The sequence below is a fragment of the Rhopilema esculentum genome, chromosome 5, assembly GCF_057945365.1.
Source record: "Rhopilema esculentum isolate cy_ngs chromosome 5, ASM5794536v1, whole genome shotgun sequence".
Lineage (NCBI taxonomy): Eukaryota > Metazoa > Cnidaria > Scyphozoa > Rhizostomeae > Rhizostomatidae > Rhopilema > Rhopilema esculentum.
Window position 1 is genome coordinate 5737138 of NC_142819.1, and position 12774 is coordinate 5749911.

General features: G+C 35.8%; 3 protein-coding genes across 4 annotated transcripts; all 3 read right to left on the reverse strand.

Annotated features, from left to right (window-relative positions):
• Positions 1-508: 508 nt before the first annotated feature.
• LOC135689899 (uncharacterized) lies at positions 509-3808 on the reverse strand. The gene has a single exon (XM_089108634.1). The coding sequence runs from the start codon at positions 1715-1717 to the stop codon at positions 1097-1099; it is 621 nt and encodes a 206-aa protein (XP_088964760.1). The 5' UTR covers positions 1718-3808; the 3' UTR covers positions 509-1096.
• Positions 3809-3961: 153 nt separating this feature from the next.
• Positions 3962-11835, reverse strand: LOC135689644 (transcriptional regulator ZNF706). Of its 2 annotated transcripts, none has more exons than XM_065206943.2 (4): positions 11709-11835; positions 5552-5697; positions 4601-4711; positions 3962-4371 (listed from the first exon to the last, which is right to left on the reverse strand). In XM_065206943.2, exons 2-3 carry the CDS (start codon positions 5678-5680, stop codon positions 4622-4624), a joined length of 219 nt encoding a protein of 72 aa, XP_065063015.2. In that variant the 5' UTR covers positions 5681-5697; positions 11709-11835; the 3' UTR covers positions 3962-4371; positions 4601-4621. The 2 variants fall into 2 exon arrangements, with proteins under 2 accessions (XP_065063015.2, XP_088964761.1); XM_089108635.1 differs by having other exon boundaries at positions 11713-11801.
• Positions 7576-8235, reverse strand: LOC148960229 (uncharacterized). The gene has a single exon (XM_089108603.1). It carries the CDS (start codon positions 8233-8235, stop codon positions 7576-7578), a length of 660 nt encoding a protein of 219 aa, XP_088964729.1.
• Positions 11836-12774: the final 939 nt, after the last annotated feature.

Consider the following 12774-nt stretch of genomic DNA (forward strand, 5'->3'; position numbering starts at 1 on the left):
GTAACTGTGACACTTTTAATCAATTTGTTATTTATCTAATCCAAAGCCTTTTCAAGAGAAATTAGCTGCGAAGAAAATCGCCTATTGTTTGAAACAATGGAAAGTCACTGGGGCTGCAGGGGAAATTGCCCCCCTAGTTAGTATATTAAAAGAGGCCCTGATCTAATCGAAGTTTACCATTCTAGTGATGACAAGGGCCGCTTTACTGACGCCCCGTTAAACCGCTCCTATAAAAAAGTAAACTTTCATTCATCAGTCATTTCTTTGCAATAATTAATGGGTAAGAGATCAGGTAAAAAACACAGGCAGATTAACAACAACATTTAAAAAGTGAATTTTTATGACCCCCTCCCTCCCTTTCCCTTGTCAGGCGTTATCAAAAAGGCAATCCTTTCCTTCCTCTTTTTGGGCCAAGCTCCAGGTTACCAAAAAGCTACCCTGGGTACCAGAGCCGCAAAAATTAAAAAATAATATTAAAAAATAATGAGAGCTGCGGCAGCTCTCATTATTTTTTAATTTTTGCGGCTCTGGTACCCAGGGTACCAAGATTTGGCCTCTTCATATTTGCAGACGGGAAAATAATTAAATATAAGAGTGTGGCACTTAGAAGTCGAAAATTGAACATTTCTTTAACATAAAAAAATAAAAGATGCTGTCTCTAAAATGTTCCTTCCTTACACATTTTTTTAAACTCTTCTGGTGGATAAAACTATGAAAGGGATTATCTATATCGATACCCTGAGTACCAGAGTCTGCATTATTTATTTTAAAAAATATGGTTAGAAAGTAGTCACAGAAATATTTTTTGAGCAAAAAAATACTTTAGCCCCGGATTTATGAGGCTTTGGTATAAGATATTTGCATTTTATCACTTTCGAAAGTTTTGCTTCTTCGCCAACAGCCCTGACTTCCCTAAAAAGCCAAACCTTCTTTCTGGTTAGTAATAGAAAGATAAAGGATCAGTTCAATCTATTTGTAGACAGATATGATTAACAAATTTCGATGGGTATTTTTTCAAATACTTTCATAAAGAAAAACTTATCGATTCAAGGTTTGCATAAGGCTTCGTGATAATTGTTATGAATCGAATTGAGTTTCAGTCATTGGTACAGCTATTTAAATCTTGATCTAAAACCAGCTGGTAAACTGATAATTTTCTAGGAACATCATCTAGTATAACTTGTTCTTTGGAGAAACCCGTCTCGAGGAAGCCAAGTTTTTCTGGTATTCTTCTGCTCTTCAAGTTATTCTCTACCGTCTTTATGACAAACCTCGTTAGGCCAAGCACCTGCTGACTCTCATTAATCAATTCCTTCACTGCTGTCACCATGAATCCTTTTCCCTCTCCTTGTTTTGAAAGCCAGTATCCAATCTCCGCTTCATCTTTTTCAACTCTGACCAATCCAACTGCACCGATCAAATTCCCCTTAGTTCGGTCCTTATCATTTTCAAGGTACAAACCATACTCGAATCTGTTACCTTTTTCGAACTCTTCAATACTTTTTTCCACAAATTCCATGGAATCTTCAACTGAATTGGTGTTTTTAACCCAAGGAAGCCATTTCCCTAAATTGTTTCGATTTGTATCCACGAGATAGAATATGTCTTCCGAATCAACCATCTTCCATCTTCTTAAAAACAATTGCGAGGCTGGTTCAGCCGTCAAAGTTGGGACACTTATCTTTATTGTCGCTTTCATTAGACACCTGAGGTTCATGCAAGCGACAATTTTCCGTTGCTACTTCCGTAAATTCCTTGAGCAACCATTATAGAAAAGCCTCGCTGCCGTGGCACTAACCTTTCCAAGAACCGCAAGAATTGTAGGACTAGATTTGTTCGAGAATCTCAGAAATATTCCTACTTTCGTGCAAATTGCAAGATATATTGCCTTTATACTTTAGTTTCTAAAAATTTATTACTAATTGCGACCATGGTTATAGACAGAATGGGTCACCTCCCCAGGGACGTCGAAACGACCAAGGGCTTGAGTGCTAATTTGTTTGGGAGATGAATCATGCCCGTCTTCCAGACATGCACAACATGCACTAGCCGCCGTTTCAGCGTCATTGCACACGCGCATTATCACTTGGAGCACTGACGGGAAGTTGTGTGGTCCCAGACAAAACAGCTTCCGAATACTTGCGAATACTGCTATGACCCTACAACACTGGTTGGTTTAAGACGGTATTGTTTCGAAACAAAGGTCTGAAGACTTAAGGTTTTGTCTCCCGAACAATAATTGCTTCTACTAACTGCCATTTTATTTCGACCTTCTATAGGTATCATGAAAATTGACTAACTCTTGGCATAAGGATTAATTTTACAAATTATGAGAAATGTCATCATGAAGTAAGCACTACAATAGAATTTCATATGAATCTCTCTAATTTTCACAATTGACCAGTTTCAAGGGCACATTAATTAAAAGGGCACTCTTGCCCAACTTATCAAAAGGCAACAGGGGTGGTTGACCCCCTGCACCCCCCTTTCTCTGGCATCCATGCACCTCCCTAAATATAGGACAGACATTCTTCGGCTCATTTTCTATATCTATTAAATCTTCTGCTCAGCAATTCTTTTAATCAATTTGCTTTCTTGCAAAAAGACACATTGGTCTTCCAAGAAAAACTTTGATTAAACAATTATCTGTCATTCAGTGACATTCTGCATAGCTGTTAAATTTATGTTCCCAGATGCATGAGATCTATTGTTTTACCTAATTAGTTACGTTGCTTCTAATGTCCTTTCTATTGCTTCTTGCTTCTAAAATGCGTGGAACTCACACAAAATGTGACAAGACTTGGCAGGTCTGATTCTGACTTGGAGAAATGGTTATTTGCAGTGATAGTCACTTAATATAATGGCATCTCACTCTTTAAAATGAATGAACACCACAAATAGCTTTCTAATCAAACAGATGGAAAAAGAGTGTTCACTTGTTCAGAAAATTAGAAAGTAATCAAAATGACTCCCTACATAGAACTGAACAAAAAACTTCTTGATCCAGAAATTAAGTAGCTTTCTAGATCTAGCACCAGCAACAACAACTAATGAAGTTGTTCATATGTATATTTGTTCAACCTTTCCAGGCCTAGCCTGATTCACAAAAATGTCAAACACCTCAAAGTTAGCACGCAGGTAAATAATGTTGGCCATCCCTGCCCTACACACAACTATATTTATAATCAGCTTGGTATTAATCTCACACAAGGCACCAATGTATGTTACATAATCTCTTCATCTACCACTCCCTTTCAAACAGGATACTGTTGTAGCTTTCTAGTTTCTAGTCAACATGCAATCAGTGCATGATGATGCAGGGACAACATCTTGTTGAGGGGAGAATTCAAATAAACATCAAAAAGCGAATGTGGGCACAGAAAATGATGATCTCAGGAAACAGAAAATCCCCTAGATGCAATGTTCTATCATTGAGAAGTGATTAAAATACTAGATAGAGAGATATGACCGTTCAAAAAATCTTTCACATCTTTCAAATATGCTACATTTTCCAAGAAATGTTATAGATGCAAACATTTGCAAGACTATGGTTTCACCTGACGCAAAAGCCTTGATATCCAGATTTTTAACTAGCAAACACAGCCATAAAATAACATCTGCAACAAAAATATGATTCCTAGCATTGCCTTACACATTATGTGACTTTTTCTAAGGGAAGATATTATTCTTGAGGGTGATATTTGTTGATCACAGGGTGACAATTGTCCCCAAGTAACATTGCAGCTATGAAAAAACATTTTGCTTGTTATAATTTACTACTTCAATCCAGTTCGCAAAAAAGAAAAAAAAAGGGAGAACAGGTTTTGAAAAATGAAGCTAGAAGAATGTGTAGGGGCACTGAGAGCCTCTGGATCAAGCAGTGGAATTTATAAAGGCTTCATATAGCACATTTAATTGCAGCAAAAATTTCAAAAAGAGGTGAAGAACAAAAAGTTGATAATCAATGTTTCAAGAGTGATATTAAATTCATTTATTTATTGAGGCTGTTTCACAGGTACACAATTCCTCAATTTTAATTCATCATTGATTTAGAAACAGTACCATCCTGCAAATGGAGATCCAGAAACACAGTTTGGCATTTTGCTTTTCAATGATTTTGCATTGGGACAGGTGAAGCTTGTTATCCTTTTTTTATTGGCTGAATATAAAAGAAGAAAGCTTTCCTTAAGGGTTTTTAACCAAGCAAGTAACTTTTGTTAAACTGAGATGGCACTTTCAAGCTCATGTTCAACACAAGAGTTAAATGTTTCTTGTTCATAAGGTCATAAATTATCAATTTGTTCACAGTATTGACTTTTAGATAACCAAGCAAAAGAAAGACAGTCTTCATTTCTCTTTCTCCAGTTGCTTCTGAAATAAGAAATAAACAGGTATTGGTGAGGTATCCTTTGAAAGTTGCAAATCAGAAAGTGGCTGATATGGTAAAATTTGGTGAACAGTTCAATGTAAGGGGCTGTATATATTTCTTTGTTTATAACATTTTCAAGGTCATCTTTCTTCATCAGTAAGTTTCTTGTCTCTTTTTGCCTTTGAATCATTTGTTTTGAAAAGAGAATGTAGCTGCCATAAAGATTCTTACCATAATCTTCCTTCTTTTTCCTCAAACTGACTTGAGTTCTTCAGGAAGATCAACTTTTGGATGTTTGCTTTCAAAATGCTGTTTGTAGGTTTTTGGGTCTGGCATCTGTGACTGGGAACAATAAAACATTGATTCTTAACCTTAAGAAAGCTACACAAAAAATATGAAGAAACAGGGTACACAATTATGACAAAATAAGTGTTCTTGCTTGGGTGGGCAAAGGAATACAAAAATAAGGTGGGTGGGCTAAGGAATGTACATTTGGTGAACTTGTATACTATCAGCCTTCAAAGTACAAGCTGATCAAACTTATCCCAATTAGCTAAGTCATCCGGTACAATCCTGCTCAAATTTGTCTAAGAAATCTCTTAATATAAATTGATATAAAAGGTCTGTCACTTTGTTTTACAACAAAAATTTGCTTTGTAAAACACAGAATGAATCTCTTAAATAGTGACAAGTATAATAAAGTTTGCATATGTTTAACCGTAGTTAATTGAATTTCACTACCATCTAAAAAGGAACCTTTTGTTTAAGGAAATGCACCAGGATTTTAAAATCTCCAAATCCTTAATCTGGAATTGTTTATACAAACAAGGAATATTTGCACATCCAACACCAATTATGCACATATTTTATAATTTGCCTTAATTTTTGAGATCGAAAACTGATTCAGGAATCACAAACTTGGTGGGTATCATTACTACAAGCCTCTTTGAGGTGTTCAGCAAAGTGTAAATACCAGTGGTAATTAAAAAAAAAACAGATGAAAAAAGACCATAAATCTTAAAATGGAAATAAACTCTTCTCTTCCAAATTCTAATATTATTCTCACTAGTTTCAGGAAATTTGAATTTGGCTTGCCTGGTTACAGTGTCTTTTTTCATTCCTCAGATTATTATCAGTGGCACTGTTGACAATAAAAAAGGGAATTGTGAAAATATTAGGTACCTTGCACACTGGGCAACTGTGAACAAGTGCAGCCCCTGCTGACTTTATTTGACTTGTGCCTTTCTTTGACTTAGCTCTTTTCTCAGCATTTTTCTGTTGAGATTGAATCTTTTGTTGACCTCTTGCCATGGTATGAAAAATATCAACTGAAAGAAAGGTGATAGAGTAACTATAATGAGCAATAGATTTCCTTTTAGACTGCCCTCCGATAAAATTGCTACTTTAAAAAACTTGTACTAATACTATTTGAAATTGATCCAATATACAATCTGTATGTTCCTACTTGAGTCAATATACATACTGATCCCTATTTCATGAATTGCTACCTTCTGATTGGGGGTATATGGCAAAAAAAACAACAAATTCAATCATTTTTTTCAAATATCTTATTTAGGGAAACTTTTAAGTAACAAAACAGATACAATTTATTTTATTTTAGTTGCTCTACAGCTATTGCCTAGAGCTTCTAATGATAAAACAAATGGCTTCTTATACAAAATAAGTATATTTTCAGTGTTTCACATCTTCTTGCCACTTAATTTTTTGCTTCCATTAATCAGATACATTTTGGTCTTTTCTCATGCTCATACACATCACACATTTCTTACACAATCTGCCATAAAGTTGGTTTCATTCAAATTTTTCATTTTTCATTCCAAATCCTAGCAAAAACCCTCTTTCCTAACAAGGTGTTGTAAGTGACTAGATAACAGCAAATCAACACAAGTTAAGTGATATCATATTTATCTGAGAGCTAGTTCAATATAAGCTTCCCTTTTCTTTCCTACATTAAATGCAGGCTAGTTTTATTGCAACTATCAAAGACAGTAAAATGTTTGGAAATGTACAGAAAGAGCATAATATCCCGTAAGTTAGAGTTCCTTTTAAGAATATCCCTTAAGTTAATATCCCTTAAGATAAGAGACTATATTAGGTTTTTGTCAAAGCACTTTTTCTCTACAGTGATAATTGGGGCGTACACAAATATGCTTCACTTGCTGGTATGCCTGCATTCCCTTGCATTTCTTGTTAGCAGTGCGAGGGCTTTTGCAATCTTTTGTGTGAAGTGCACCCTATTTACTTATCTAACAATTTGATTGTAGCTACTTGCTGCCATGAATTTGGCAAAAAACAACCCTGGAAATTGAGAGATAAAGAATAGTATTAAAGGATATTCATCTGAGTGCAGCTTCAATGTAATGGTTTTGGAAGGAAAGAAATCTAAACATGAAAATGTTAGGACAATTTTCATTGGGTATTATCAAATAGCTTGCCCAAAAACTCAAACTCCATCATTGTTCGCTAAAGATCAAATTATTTCAAAGCAGAAAACAATAAGGAAATGCCAGGATGCAAAGAGGATTATGTCAGATTTGTGCGATTACACTTTATTTTTGCAATTTAAATTTCATGTAATTATGGTAGTAGAACGTATACAAACATTTATTCAGAAAGAGGTCTTAATGCCACATGAGTCAGTGAAAACTTACAATCAAAGCTAAAACATATTAAAACCATGATCTTGTACACTTAGTCTTCCTAATATTAACAATTTTTTTGTGGACTATAACCGTGACAACCTCCCTAAAGTTGGGCTATAGTTGCTTTCAAATGACTCATTGTGTATTGATTCATGAGAATCCTTTATACACTAAGGGAAGCACTTCCTTAGAAGAAGTGAAGTGCCTAGCCTTAAACTATTGCGCTCAAGACAAATGTAGGAAATGTTCTATTAACACAAATTTATGATGAACCTGGGGACTTGTGTTCAGTGTTTTTATTTTCTGTGTGTTAGTTCTACTTAAAATCTGAAGGTAGTTTTTAGGACACTGAGAAGATTATGCTCATCAAGCAGATATTGACCCTTGTGGGACCTCTATATCTACTGGTCTCAGTTCTGATTTTTCGCCATTCAACTCAACATACTAGCCCCATCTTTTGAGTAATTCATCAATAGGTCATTTATTGACTCTGATACACCAATAGCATGAAGCTTGTGATTCAGTATGCTATGACAGACAGTGTCAAAATGCTTTTCTAAAGACTTTAAACAGGGCACCTATTACTTTCTTGTCATTAAGAGCAATCTTCCACTTTTCTATCAAGTAGAGAAGCAAGGTCTCAGAACTAATACTTTTCTTGTAACCCCATTGATTGGCAGTTGCAGTGCCTATTTCGTCAATGTTTTTACCTAGGCCTTTACCAATGATATCCTCAACAAACTTGCTTGGCACACTCAACAGAGATAATGGCCTGTAGTTACCCCCGCCTTTGGAGATACCTCTCTTGAAAGCTGCATTCACTCTTGAAACCTTCAATTTACCAGGGTCTGTTTTTGTTTCAAAGGCTTTGTTTGCAATGGAACTTATGCTTACACAAATTGGTTTTTGTCCAAACTTTAATTCTCTAATTGTGATATTATCAGTTCCACATGCTTTATTTGGATAAAGTCTGCTGCATTTCATTTCAATGTCCTTTGACAGGCATAGACTTATGCTATCAAAAGATGGCGTAACTCTACTAATGAAACTATGATTATTTTCTTTATCTTCAGTTGAGAAATTCTTTTCTAGATCTTTCCCTATGCTGACAAAGAATTCATTTAGGGCTTCTGCTTTTCCTTTGTCAGTGTGTACAACTTTATCTTGCACCTGTAATGCACCTAATCTTGGTTGTTTGTTCATGTTTGTCATATCTTTGTACAATTTCCAGAACTGTTTGTGATCTTTAGCCTCAGACAGGGGCAGCGCGCTGGGGTATTCAAGGTATTCACGAATACTAATTTTTTTCCAAACAACTTTTAATGCTTTTAATATGTTCCAAAATCAAAATCCAAATAAAATTTTCTTTTGCCCATACAATGCCATTACAAAGCGGGCAAAGTTTCTTTAAAAAATATCAATGACCTTAACAATCGATATTGTTTTGGCGGTGGGTATAGAGACTTCTTAATCCCTTTTTTTTCCGATGAGGCCAGCGGCCAGCAGTCACAAGGTATTCAAAGGCCATCCTGAATACACCCGCATTGTTTTTGACTGACCGTGACGTCAGTCACAGGAGATAACTGTGAGGCTAAACAAAGAATTTTGAAAGTGAAGGTATTCAGAACTTGTCTGAATACCTTGAGCGTACATGTCCCCTTCTAGCTTGTGTTTTCGGAACCGAATACTGCTTGGAAATTTGCAAGTTTCAATGTGTGTTCAACACAGATAATCAGAATAAAATGCTAGCCTTATCTGGTTATTTTTTTCATTTTTAATGGCCTCATTCGGTCATTGCCTCAGTCCACAAACTGTCACAGCTTTGTGGCCACACTATTCAGAATCCAAACTGAATACCTTCGAATATGGTGCGGCTTCATAGAAAGGCTTTTGGCCGTGCTTTGGTCTTGGATACAGGCCTCAGTTTTTACTGCCCGATAACCTTTCATACGTGTTTATCAAGAGTGCAACAAAGCATTTGTTTTCAAGCGGAAGGGACATAATACAAACGAGATCTAGTTTTCTTGCAAGTTGATCCTGGATAACTGAGATATTTAGCAAATAAGCCCTTTTGAGTAAAACATTTTAAATATGATCTATAGCACACCACAAACGATTGGGCTTCTTGCTATTTTTTGTTGGAATGTGGACAAGGTGAAGTAATTCATTAAAAACTACTTAGACATCATTTTAGAACCAATTTTGAAAATCCTTTCTGTAGGGCTATATAATGGGGTGTGGCATTTGGGGGATTTGATTTTTTGGGTGTGGCATTTTATCGAGTAGATTGTTAGTACCTTGAATACCAATCTAATATTGCTCCAAGCCGCCCCTGGCCTCAGACATACAGTCGATCTGACAATTAGCTTGTGCTTTTCTAATTTCTTTTCTAATGCTGCTACATAGAGTTTTATAGCTATCCCAGTCATCAGTTTCCTTTGTCTTCATAAACTTTTCTAGTGCCTTGCATCTCTGATATATCTCTAGTTATCCAGGGAAGCGATTTTTCCTGATCTTCACTTGTCTTGTAAATATATGCTCATTAACTATATCTTTGTATAATTTTTCCCATGCCCATACATGATCATCAATGTCTTTAAAAACTAAACATACTGATCAGGGTGCATTTTCCAAATCCTTACTGAAAGCAGCTAAATTGATTCCTCTAAAATTCTTTACTTTTTTGAAAACTGGTTTTTTCTTCAACCAAGATTTTATAGACACCATAAATTAGACTGTGGGCAGAAATGCCCAAATGCATATCTCATGACTCTTGAATCAGCTCTTTCTTGCTTGTGAGTAAAACATCAATTAATTTCTTTGTCTTTTGGGTAATTCTGGTAGGTTCTTTGATGATGTTTTGACTTTTTAAAATGTTGACTAACCTTTTCCCGAAGACCTTGTCCTCAGAATGGCCCCCTTTCTTGTTTAAATCGGACTTCAAATCAGTGGCGGACACTGGGGGGGGGGCGAGAGGGGGCAACCACCCAATACCTTAGAGGACAATGGTTATTTGTTCTAAAACAATGGGAAATGTGACGTCATCTTATTAAAACAATAGGCTTGCCCCCAATATTTGATCAAGTGTCTGCCCCTGGTTCAAATCTCCAATTAGGGTAAGATTTTTCCTTCTTGTTAGAATGATTTCTAAGATTTTGTCTTGCCTTCGCAAAATCCAAGGTCTTTTGGATGCCTATACAGTGTTCCTATCATCATTCTCTGTGAATGAATGCAGATTTCAATCCATATGGCTCTCATGTCCTCTTCAAATTATTCATTCATTGGAACCACCTTAATTGTTTCCTTTACATACACTAGGCAGCCACCATTCCCTTTTGGCCCATGTACTGGTTCTTTGACAGTTCTTTCTCTTCTTATCAAAGTATATCCTTCAATCATGAGGTCTTTATCTTCTGTTTCACCCGTGGGATGTGTTTCTGTTATTCCTAAGATATCTAAATTATGATCTGGTAATAAAAGCTGGATATCTGCAAACTTTTCAGTCAGTCCATTGACATTGAAGTGGCCTATCTTCATGAAATTCTTGCCTTTTGTTGTGGGTTCTTGTTCTGTGGGTTCATGTGTGATATGTACATGCTGATCTTGGTCTTTTGCAGTATATGTACTTTTCCAATATTTGTGTTGGTCATATGAAATAAGCACACGTCACAGTACCACATTGTATCATTCTGTGTATGGTAATTGTATGTCATGTTGTTCATACCTATCAGCGTAATTGTAACCATTTTTCACACTTATCACAACAAATACCTTTCTGGTTCTGCCTCACACCTTTCAGACAGACTTTACATGGGTATTTCACTGTTCCTGGATTCAACAATATGTCACCAGATAGTAGCAGGAGCCACTGTATCAGTGTGGTTTCTTTTCTGTGAGTTCTTCCTTTATTGTTTGAGATATGGCCTGAGTGGCCTAAGGTTGCCAACCATTCTTTGTCTTTTGTATCAAGCATATCCATTCCAGATTTACTACTTTCCAATCAGCTGAAACATCAGACTTATATCTACCAAACAGTATTCCTATTCCGAACAGTAGCAGTGATTTTTCAAAGTTTAAGATCATTCTCCTGAGAGCTTGCGAATTAGGTGTCTATATACACAACAACAACTGATAAGCTTCTATGATCCATTTAGGGCAAATATGAAGATAAAAAATTGCCCAGAACAGAGAATAGCCTTTGATTGTTGTTCATAGAAAATCAGATTCATCTCAATATTATTAGTCATCAACTCTCTCCTTATAGTTTTTGTAGTTTAGCTATCCTTGTGGTCATGGAATGCCCGAGATCTCAGCAAAAATGGTAGACATACTCTATAGCCTTGGATTTGACAAATAAACATTGTACTTATTTATTAAACCAGTACTTTTAGGCCATTGTTTATATATCATATAACACCAAAGGTAAAATTTCTAAATATCAGCAAAAACACCGCAAACATCCAGAATGCTCTTAGTAAATAACAAAGGATTTATTGTTGCCACGAATTGTTTAGTTATTGGGAAAATATTCTCGAAAAATGGAAAACACAAAAGAACCAAAGAAATCACGACTAAATCTGAATCACAGTTAGCTCATGAAATAAATTATCAGATACGAAAATAACACCAACAATAAAATAATTACAAAGACTACAGTGAAAGAAAAAGGAACTTACATACGTCACCAGGGTGTGCGACAAAGCTGGGCAAACTCGATGCCTCCACTTTCACTCAAGTTGAAAAAGAAAGAAACTCCAAAGTACTTCATGTGATTAGTCATCAAAGTGCTCCTTCACTGAAGCATATTGCATTCCTTCCAGGCAACAGCTTTAATATTTAAAATAATTTTTCCTTAGTTATTTCTGCGTTAAGAAAGAACAGTTTCAAAGAAAATGCTAGTAGACACAAAAAAGTTGCTGAAATAACTTCAACCCATAAACAATGCTCATACCAAAGACAAGTAAAACTCGTGAAAGAGAATAGGATGGCGTTGCATTCCACTCTAAAACGTCTTCAAAGTACCCCCTTTCATTTTTACCCTCTTCACTTTTACCACTCCACTTTCACCTCTTTGACCCTCGCCACTTTCTTATGTGGCAGCAACAGCCCTCTAAAATTAACACAGTTTGGGAAAAGATTTCACGTTTCAAAATTTAATGTCTATTAGTAATACCCACCATTTTTTGGTGGTAGGTACTACATTTGGATATACAGTTTACTTTGTGGGTATATTGTCATATATTGTGTTTTAATTCAATAGGACAATAAACTTTGATACCTTCAGTCAAGTTGTTTACGCCGTTTTTGTTGTAGTTCGTAGTTCGCAATATCATACTCACCACTGAAATATGAACGTTCTTCCTGAGGGTTAACTATTATCATTAGAATATATTACAGGTACTACATTTGGATATACAGTTTGTGAGTATATTTCAAAATTTCATTCCAGCTCGTGTTCGAAACCTACGGATTTTGCCTTTTGCACTCTCTGGCAGATATACAGTCGTTTCGTTTTAACCTAGCAATCTATTTATTATGTCAAGTGCTAATTATGTTACTATAATTTGACGAAAAATCGATCAGATATCTAGGCAGTGGAATGTGGGTTTCGCGGATATCGATCCAAAACAAAGGCCAAGATGGAGACCGGGAGGGTTAATTTCACAAAGGCATAGTGCTGCATTCAGTAAAGAGGAGATTCAAGGATAACCCTACTATAGCTGTTAAGATGCCTGGCTATTA

Excerpts from the sequence above, each read along its gene's own strand:
- LOC135689899 (XM_089108634.1), bottom strand. The coding sequence starts at position 1,717 with ATGAACCTCAGGTGTCTAATGAAAGCGACAATAAAGATAAGTGTCCCA.
- LOC135689644 (XM_065206943.2), bottom strand. The coding sequence starts at position 5,680 with ATGGCAAGAGGTCAACAAAAGATTCAATCTCAACAGAAAAATGCTGAG. Across the intron at positions 4,712-5,551 it reads ACAGTTGCCCAGTGTGCAAG|TCACAGATGCCAGACCCAAA; the intron begins GTACCTAATATT and ends TATTGTTCCCAG.
- LOC148960229 (XM_089108603.1), bottom strand. The coding sequence starts at position 8,235 with ATGAACAAACAACCAAGATTAGGTGCATTACAGGTGCAAGATAAAGTT.